The sequence below is a fragment of the Montipora capricornis genome, chromosome 13, assembly GCF_036669925.1.
Source record: "Montipora capricornis isolate CH-2021 chromosome 13, ASM3666992v2, whole genome shotgun sequence".
Classification (NCBI taxonomy): domain Eukaryota; kingdom Metazoa; phylum Cnidaria; class Anthozoa; order Scleractinia; family Acroporidae; genus Montipora; species Montipora capricornis.
The window spans coordinates 35,221,342-35,231,341 of NC_090895.1; the positions used below are offsets into that span (position 1 = coordinate 35,221,342).

At 40.1% G+C, this 10,000-nt stretch overlaps 2 protein-coding genes across 2 annotated transcripts in view; one reads left to right on the forward strand and one right to left on the reverse strand.

Annotated features, from left to right (window-relative positions):
- The window catches only part of LOC138028358 (uncharacterized), a 10,838-nt gene extending 10,581 nt beyond the window's left edge, over window positions 1-257 (forward strand). Inside the window, exon 11 of the mRNA XM_068875860.1 lies at window positions 1-257. This exon is cut by the window's left edge and continues 87 nt beyond it. Within this exon, the coding sequence (XP_068731961.1) occupies window positions 1-115 (115 nt within the window). The 3' untranslated portion in view covers window positions 116-257.
- LOC138028357 (glutamate-rich protein 6-like) overlaps window positions 170-10,000 on the reverse strand; it is a 13,966-nt gene continuing 4,135 nt past the window's right edge. The window contains exons 3-12 of the mRNA XM_068875859.1: window positions 9,142-9,536; window positions 7,603-7,825; window positions 6,607-6,755; window positions 6,027-6,109; window positions 5,840-5,912; window positions 4,099-4,193; window positions 3,147-3,306; window positions 1,546-1,614; window positions 836-912; window positions 170-649 (exon numbers count right to left, since the gene is read on the reverse strand). Coding sequence (XP_068731960.1) covers window positions 481-649; window positions 836-912; window positions 1,546-1,614; window positions 3,147-3,306; window positions 4,099-4,193; window positions 5,840-5,912; window positions 6,027-6,109; window positions 6,607-6,755; window positions 7,603-7,825; window positions 9,142-9,536 — 1,493 coding nt within the window. The 3' untranslated portion in view covers window positions 170-480. The remainder of the gene's footprint in view (window positions 650-835; window positions 913-1,545; window positions 1,615-3,146; window positions 3,307-4,098; window positions 4,194-5,839; window positions 5,913-6,026; window positions 6,110-6,606; window positions 6,756-7,602; window positions 7,826-9,141; window positions 9,537-10,000) is intronic.

Sequence of the window (10,000 nt, forward strand, 5' to 3'; positions counted from 1 at the left end):
GAATCTGCCCTTTCTGTTCAACGCTTGCAGTTATACTTGCAGAAGAGAGTTCAGTAAGAATCCCGAAGCCCTGAATAACTGGATGAACAGAAATGTATCCATGAATTCTGGTTGAGTTCAGTGGTCGATCATTTGAGAGTTTCAATATGAGACCCAGAAAGGAACCATGTTACTTTAAATAAATTTAATGTTTTGTCTTTATCATAAAGAGAATTATATATTTTTGAAACAAAATTAGATTAAAGTTTTACAAAGTATTTTTGATGTGTACAATTTGAATTTTGTATATACATTTCTAAAATAATTTACAAGCCACACTAGTAATTAGCCATATATCATCTATGTTCCTTCTAACTGTGCTTTCAATAACTTGAATCTGTTGCTGGGTGAAGTACAGTCGAAGTCCGCGAGAGGAGTTGCACACTTGCGTTTTACTTGTGCGCATTCTCATGAGAAAGGGACCAGGTGAAGAAGTGGTGCCTAATTAACAATGACTGTCGTCTCCCGTTGACTACTGGATGTAGTTTCCTGTAGCCGCGCCTTCTTCCCGCCATCCTTTGCCTTTTGAAGGTGGAGTGGCAGTGGAATCTTGTCGAGTCGGGGGTACTTTGGAAGTCGCATTGCATTCTGGTAACGATCTAACACAATTCTAAAAAATACGAGAAAAAAAAACCGTTATGAGCTTGCTTGGTTTTGTTTGCGCAAGATTGATTTTGACTATTGTAAGTTATTTTACGCGTTTTTTCCGCTGCCTGCAGCCTTACAGGTATCCTCAGTGTAAATTTGAGGGCAATCACAGGCGATGAAAGGTTTAAGGTGAATGTGCTATACTTACTTTACAAACTGCTTTATTTCGTCCAGGTGTCTTTCGTAACTTTCTTTACTTGATGGTGCTTTTGCTTTGGCTATGGCCTGCAAAAATACCCCAATAAGTGACACCTCTAATAAGGTTAACTTAGTTCAAAGCAATCGCTGTTTTCAGTCCAAAATACGCTCCTCTTCCTCGTACTTCAAACTTCATGTTCGAACAAATTTTCAGAATGAGAGTGTTGATGACCCCACAGAGTAAAGCAGGCTTTTTCTCATCCTCTCTGTGCACCCCTCTTCTCAAACTAAACTTGATCAAGACAGCACTTTAATTAAAGCCAAGATAAGGTTAATGTCGCTATGAACCTTTTGAATATGATAAACAGAATACATAAAACCTGGATTGGGAATAGCACTGGGTGAGAACTGTCTGTTTGAACAAAGAAAAAAATCCTTATTTTTGTGAGAAACTTATTTCAGCGGAACTGAGAATTTAAACCACACGTTACCATTAGAAAATCACGTTTCCTACATCTGACACGCAACCTTAGGCCAAGTGTAATCACTCCATAACCTAGGAATACAAGAACTTGTACGCTTCTCTGTAAAATATTGAGTCCGTTGTCGACTGTGAAACAACTTGCAAACAAATAACCAGCTGAAGATTGGCCATGGCGAAAGTTAAAAGTAACAATACATGATCCGGGTACAATTCAGTAACACTTTATGGATTCCTACCTTGAGCTTGGCTCCAACGTTAAAACGAGCTGTGTATTTTCCATGATTGAAGGTGAGAACTGTCTTATTCTGCAATTTGAGCAAAGTGAACGAACAGGAATGCTACCAATCGATCCAAAATATAAGGAAAACCAATCTAGTCCATACAGTTATTCTATTTAGATGCTCTCTAAACTCAGGCGAGAACGTTAAACCATTTTCTCCTGGAACAAATCGCGGCTTGATACAGTAATATGTAAGCTAGTTTAATACTTAATTGAAATAATGTACACCATGATATTAAAAGTTAAGGTTTGTGGGGCCGCGTGGAAGATATTAATTCAAATCAACACAACAGAGTTAAGAAGCGAGTTGACTTGTGGTAGAGTTAAATTTGGAAAAAGCTATGACGAGTCTAGCTATTGGTGTGAGAGAGATATGAACCAAGATCATTTGCATCCAGCAAGCAAACCATAACCTGCCTTGCAGGCGGTTTGGTGGGTTTTTCGATAGAGTGACTGCGTGTGAACGGGACAAAGGTCAAAAGAAAAGGCAAGGGCAGTAGGGGTAAGGGGAGCTGCCCTAACCCCTACCACCCTCGACTTTTCTTTTGAACTCTGTCCAGCTTTCGCGCGGCCACTGAATCGAGAACCCACCAAACTGCAGGCCACCCAAACTACCCCAGCTTTTCCCCTCCTCTTCGACTGCTTTCAACTGAGTTGTGATGAATACAAAAGGTGAGTATAAACAATTCCTTCCTTCCTTTGCAAAACAGTTCGGCTATGAGCAACAAGCTCCACTATAGCACTATAGCTCAGTTGGTTGAGCACCGGACTGTCACGCGGGAGGTCGTGAGTTCAACTCCGGCCGACCAACACTCAGGGTCTTTAACTAACTGAGGAGAAAGTGCTGCCTTTGTTATAACCTATGCAAATGGTTAGCCTTTCAAGTCTTCTCGGATAAGGACGATAAGCCGGAGGTCCCGTCTCACAACCCTTAAACATAGATGCCAAGTCTCGAGACTCCAGTTTTCAGTCTCAATCTCCAGCTCTCCAGCCGAGCAAGCAAAATCTCCAGCTGAGCTTGGGTTAAAAATTTTGTAATACATATATCATATAAAATTATTGTTCTACAAACGTAAAACTGTTCATGATCTGAGAACTCGTGAAATCGACGAGAAATCAGCGGCAAATTGACGCGAAATCAAGAAATTCTAGACCCCGGACCCCTTTTCTTCTCACTGCTCGTGTTTGTTTACCCGAAGTGACCTGGGATCGACTTGTTTTTACGCATGTCTAGCGTGACATGTGACGCTCTCTCTCTCCAAGCGTTCGCTCGGATTAAGCGCTCCATTAAATCTCCAGCGAGCCTCTCCCTACAACTTGGCATCTATGCTTAAATGTCTATAATCCTGTGGGACGTAAAAGAACCCACACACTTGTCGCTAAGAGTAGGGCACGTAGTTCCGGGTGTTGTGGTCTGTCTTCTGTTGAGTATCATGGTTGGGAGGGTAAAAAAAGGGGCCACAGTAATTGGCGCAAGCTGTTGTGGCGCTCTGCCAGCTTGACTGGCAAAGTCTGTAACTCAATTAAATCAGTTAAGCTAAACTGGGCATACAGTACCTGAGACAAACATCGTATTGACAACCGCTTTGTGATCATAAACGTGACTGGTTGAAAAGGGGGTGCATGTACGTGTTCTTTCAAATTATGCCACAGCCATTTCTTCTTACGAGTGCCTCGATTATCCAGGAGAACTCCAAAGAACGGATTTAATACAAGTCTGAAAAATAGAGAAAGGGGTGTTTTAGTTAGGAGTGAACGTAAAATGCAATACAGTCTCCGCTTATTTCTTCTTTTTCGAGTCCTTTTACGTATTATTGCCTCGAACAGCTTGCAATTTTCTTCGCTTCCTCAGACCAACTACATGTATACTTCTGCGTCAGATGAGATTTAAGAACTAAACGCCGATTTGATAGCTTCGTCAACATGAACAAAATTCAATGAAAACCTGATGTTTCGCGAATCATCAAATGTATGGCAACCCCTTTAGAAAGCGAGCCACTTTTACTTCACTCACTTGCTTTCGTATGTACACTATCAAATCAGATGCTTCTTGTAACTCTTAATCAGATGATACTCACTCGCACAAAGAAACGGGATCCTTGTTGTGACTCACGAAACGATACGACCAGGGGCTTGTTTCTCGAAAGTCCCGAGAACTTTTCGGGCCCGAAAAGCCAGTCGTCAAACTGCAATCTGCTTATTTTGAAAAGCTGATCCTTTAACATGTTTTTAATGTAAGAAAAACTAAGAGGATTGCGAAGTTTGATGGCTTGGAACCTCGGCGTTGCGAAGATATAAAGCGAATCGTGGTACCCGAAATAGGCCCGAAAACTTTCGGGACTTTTGAGAAACAGGCCACAGAAGCGACTTATTTCCCTCTGTGTGCCTATGAGTGTCTTCAGCCAGTGTTTGCTATTACAACTCTTGTTGATTGGCTAAGGAAGACTTCTGGCGCCACATTCTAACCAAAAATTCCTTTTGTCCATCCAGTAACTCTATTCTCACTTGCCTGATAGATCCGTCTTTAAAGTAGCATGTTCCGTGCCCTGACGGCTCGAATATTGCTAACATCTTTGATGGGTATGATTCGTTATCATCCACGTCCTAATTTGCAAAGAAACAAATTCTTTTTCCGACTGCTAATTTGATACCATAAGTAATCTTTCTAACTTTTTTTTAGCTTGGCAAGAGTTAATGTAAATAGCTAAATTAACGGGAACGAGAAAGAGTTGGCTTTGGAATGGAGAATGCTGACATAGTAGGAGTAGAGCCAGGGAGATTGTCGTAAACCGGCTGATTTACATGTAATTGAAACAGCAAAATCCCTCTCGCTTACAAATTTATTCCTACTGAAGATCAGTTCGCTTTACCTATTTACTCTTAGCCTGCGTAGCATGGCGGTTTTTTGTCGAGCCGGGCGCACGAGCGGCAAAGCCGCGCCCTCGCCCGCCTTTATTACTTAGCAACCAAAACCGCCATGCTACGCAGGCTAATTTACTCTCGATTGATTTCTTTTTTCGTGTAATATAAACCTATTTCCGTTGTAAGACCTTGTAATGCTTAATGAACGACACATGTAGGCGACACGCCTTGAAAAATGTCAATCTTAACAACATGTTCTCTTATTTCGTTTTAAAAATAAAGGACATTGTATAAAATCACGATAGAGATGAAGGGAAAAGGAAAGCCACAGGCAAAGAACAAGAAAACAGGACCGGCAGTCTTTACACGAGATGTCACGTAAGAAAAGCACGTCGAAGGGATATCCCTTTCGGATTGAAGGGTTGCTCACCGGACAACAGGCCCAGGTTGCTCGAAGCATGGTTAGCGCTAACCAACGTTAAATACCATGGAAACCTATTGGTTTTGATACCTCTTAAACAACGGTTAGCGCTAACCAGGCTTCGAGCAACCGGCCGCAGGTGGATAGCATAAATTTCAGACACCAGCCTCGCTCTTTTACTCACTGGCAGAGAAGGGCTTTCTCCCCAAGAGGTTGAAAGCGGAGGAAGCGGCTGAAAATCAAGGCCATCAGAAGGAAAGCAATCACCATTTCGACTGAAACTGAAAAGCTTTTCTCTTTTTGGCGGCCTTCCCTTGCGTTTTGCCTTTCCCGTGCTTCCCTTCTCGTGTCCGGCGCTACTCCCTCCCGCATTTGCCATTCCAGCTTGGCTGGGTTTAAATTAACGAAGATAACTTCCGTCAGGCTTCTGTAAGCATGTAGTTAAAATCACTTCACTTAAACAAAAAAAAAAACAGCAAACAGAGAATGGACAAACAACGATTGTGAACAGACTAAGATCCCAACAATTATTTGTTTGAAAGCTGACACTTCAGTAATAAGCCACCCAGTTGTTGTCTAAGACTATCTTTGAAGAATTCCTAGTGACGTCCAGATTTGACTTTCATCAAACGAGTTTTCAAGTTCAAACTAATCCCGTCCAAACCTTAAACTTAAAATTTCTCAGTTGCTTATATCGTCACAAAAAGGTTTTAATAACTACAACTGGTCACAATGAATTGTTTAAAACTTGTATAAAAGGTAATTTGAAAACTCCTTTTTTAGGCCCGTTTTTAAACGTCGCACTTTACATGTGCCGAATCTAAACGAGCGAAAACAATAGATTTTTCTCATTTGCATTACTGAGATTCGGCACATGTAAAATGCGACGTTTAAAACGGGCCTTACTCGTTGTTAAACCCGTATCCAAATATGAAGGTTTCCATTTAAATAAGCAAGTTTAACTTACATCAAATGCAATGTATGTAAACTTTCCTTTTTCCGTTGAAGTTATTATTACTGCAATATTGCCGCTTGGGTAGCTGAAAAAGGTTAAGAATCTAAATAGAGAATAATGAATGGAAAACTAATGATTTGGTATCTATAAACTATAAGACAACAACTGAAAAGCACAATTATTTATCAGAAAAGGATACTAGCAAGTTCCTGTGCCATCAGGTAAGAGAAGAAGAAATCTTTTTTTATTGTCATAAAATCTCTCCATGAATGTCTGCTTTCTCTGTAAGAGAAACACATTGCTAATATGAGACCCCAAAATACTTTTTTTTTTTTTTACATTTCATCCTGACATTGGAGATACATACATCTTATACTAACCATGTTCGAGGTCCGCACTGTAAGTTACGGGCAGAATTTTTTTCCGGTGAGTTATGCGCGCGGGTCACGGGAAAAAACGAGGATCCGTACGAGCAAGCAAACGAGGTAATTCGGGACCTTAAAATCTACGACGGCGACGTAGACAAAAACGTCACCTCAAAATATAACTTTGCTTTGTCATAAGTCTTTCGCAATTATTCCATCTCTTTCACGTCCTTCAATGCGGGCGAAGTATCCTAAAAATAATTTAGTAAGAGCGGTTTCGGAGTGAAAACAGAGAATGTAAGATATCTCTGTTGCATGCTCTCGTTGTCGTCAAAACCTCAAATTTGGTGATTTCACGCCGTAGCTTTGCAGTGTACTGCAAAAATATGTTCTAAAATGCGTATAAATGCGTACCAGAGTAAGTGGATTCACTTCAATGATAAATTTATCTTGAGCATCCTCCATGTCTATTGAAGATGGAGATTGTGGACGAACAGTCCATCCTTCCTCCATGCACTTGGTGGAGGCCAAAGAGTATGTTATGGTCTTCATTTGACGAGTCACTAAACACAGAATTGGAAAACAAAAATATTTCATATGATTCCAAATGATTCGCACTTTTGCATTTGCAGTTTTTATATTCATGGTGAGGGGCCTCTGACTCCAGTTCCAGCAATGGTATCAAAATTCTTCAAACATGGCTAATTAAAGAAAAATCCAGTACATTTTCTTGAAAGAAGTGCATGAGCAGTAATTAGCAATCGTTACGGAGCTTAAATACCAAACATTTTCGAGCCACGTACAGAAACCTGAAATTAAGATTTTGCAAGCCAGGAAAGTAGTCCTTCCCAATTTTTCAAACTCATCATCTGCAATATGATTCTTCTTTCCCTTTTCATTTCAACACCTGACAATTTGCAAGCTAACATATACATCACAGAAAACAGCGGAGATGAACTTCTCACTCTACATGTCTACCCTGGCGGGATGAGGGGGGAGGTATGTGCCGCTGTGAAGGGTATGGTTTTCAAGCAGTTTACTCTAGGATAGAGTATATAAATCATAGCCTTTCAGTCTAGAATAGGGTATCATTTTTCACGAACTGACCAGACTAAGGAAACCAGAAATTTCCACTCAAGAACATAAAAAAAATCAAATCAGTAAAGTTTAAGTTTACGTAACTCAGCCTCAACAGTGTCGATAAATGGCTATCATGAAAAACTTCTGGATATTATTAACTCTCAAGCATCGGTATTTAGACGGAAATCGGTGGGAGTTTACTCCAGTATAGGGTAGCAAAATTCAGCTGAACTAGCTCTGGTATAGGCTAAGGGTTCCAGGGTTCCAGGGTCCCAGCGGCACAACCCCACCCAGAAATTCCTTAAGTGCCCCCCCTGGGACCACACTTACGTGCATAGAAGTTAAGTGGGTTTGCTCCACTTGCTCGTTGTCTTTCCATTTCTCGTTCTCGGGCTCTTTCTGCCGCTCTCTCCTTTGCTGCTCTTCTAGCAGCTTTGGTGCCATATGTAGCATGTGGTTTGATGTCAATCATTTCATTAGTCAAGTGACCATAGTCTTCTCTCTGAGCAAGCTCAAACTTTACTAGGCGTTCATATTGAGGACAACAATAAAGCTGAAAGATATTACAAATTGGATAATGTTAAGGTCACTACCAGACTTGAGGCCAAGCATTTTCAACTAAATAATGTAAAACTAAGGAAAAGAACCTATTATTTTGTTGTCATGAAAATAAAATGGATTTCAAGTGCCAGCATGACTGGCTTGTGCCTCTTACTTTGTGTATACCGGACTAAAATAGTCAGATATATATGTTATTTGCAGACTGGGAGGTCCGCATTAGAAAAAATTGCCACAGGTCTCAAGTAATATTGCAGCCGAGGGCGACCACAGGCACAGTTTTTCCTGATGGACTGACCTAGGATGGCAAATAAAATGTTTATTTTTTTCTACAGGATTGCTTTGAAAGGGCCTAAAATGTTCATTATGTGACAGAAATTGATGTTAACGAAAAAGGAGCGCAAAGCTTGAAATGAAGTTGAGTAATGAGCTTCAAATCAAACCAACACACATTCACATTTTATTCACAAATTCAAATTTTACACTGTTACAAAAAGCTTGAAAAGTTGCTAAAGTTGGAAATTTCAGAGCGGTCCATACTCGGGGTCCGGATGGGAAAACCCAGACTGCTGCAACACATGTGATTAGCCAATATTAAAGATTCAAGGATTGAAGATTCCGGGCCGCTGAGAAGCTGGTGAAAAAAATAAAGTGACATATCCACCACATAAAGTTATCTGCCCTTTGAACAACTTGGGCATGGTGTAGCTAAAAATGAAACCATGCATCAAGGACATTTTTATCAGCTGGACATTTTTATCAGTTGGTGGGTAGAGCAGGATTTGAACCCAAAGCATCCACATGTAAATACATTCGTGTGGCACATAGCATAAAGAAACATGCAACAGAGCAAGAAAACGAGTCTACCTCTTATGACTAAATAATAAATTTGTCTAACACACTTGCTCCAATCAACCCCCTCTGATCAAACACAACTGAAGCAGTCATACTCTGACATGTTTCTGTAAAACAGGGAGACAACAAAAATACTTTGATTTTGTTGCTTTATATTCATGCAACTTATATTACATTACAAAAGAGGTCCAAGAAAAAAACGCAAAGCAAATGGGCCATTTTCGAAATACCAAATATTCACCTTCATGTTGATAGTGAGGCAGTGAGGACAAAAACAATAGAAACATGCTGGAATGAATATGAAAAATATTTTATTTTGCATATCATCCACTTTCCTTTGTTATTGTCCTCTAAACCTCTCTTTCAAGCTGAATTTTCATATATCAGAAAAGGCCTTATAATTGAAATGGACCTGATGATACAATATTTCAACAACAGAAATGATAAATTAGTCACCTGATCAGGAGTAAACCTCTCCATTTCCTCAAGAGATGGAAAAGGAAGTACCTCTTCATGGCAAAACATGCAAGGACCACTAAACATACTCTTCTTTAGCATTTCATTCTTAGCATATTCTTGTCGATCCTCAACTTCTTCATTAGACAACGGAGGGTGTTGTGACTCTTTCAAGTACTGCAGAATTGTTGGAGGACCAATACTTGGCAGCAGATATTCTCGTTCAGATTCATAATTCTCATAATCTTCTGAATCACTGCTGGTATCTGGCTCAACTGTGGTAGGTCGGAACAAGATATCCTCTCCCTTGGGAGTTCTAGGTAGTGAGGAGGCAAAGGATTGACGTGATTTAGTGGCTCCTCCAGAAGACTTGGACTTGCGTCTCCCCATGTTTCCTACATAACAAAACAAATAGACTAAGTACTGATAATTTGTCAATACTGGTGGTATTTGAACTGAAGCAAGCAAAATTATGTCATAATCATCTATATATACTGAAAGCAAACAATGCATTTTCATGATCATGAAGTGATTAGTCTCACTCCCAGGAGTCAACGGGTTAAAGAGAAGTGAAGTTTAATGGTTTTTTTCACTACTTTTCTTGGGGCTTTGCAGCAAGACTATTGCCAGGTACCTATCACTTTCCCACCTATAATTACCCACCCAATACATTCAGTTTTACCAGTGCTTGGATACCAATAAACAATTTGGTCCCTTGCTTTGAACTTTGCAAGAGCAGTCTGGCTTACGTGTAGATGAAAGAATAAATTGTTAGCAAGAAGGAATACATCATCAGCATATATATAGTTTAGTCAGTGTCAGTAACAGTTTCAGCTGTATATTGCCTGCTTGACTTGCT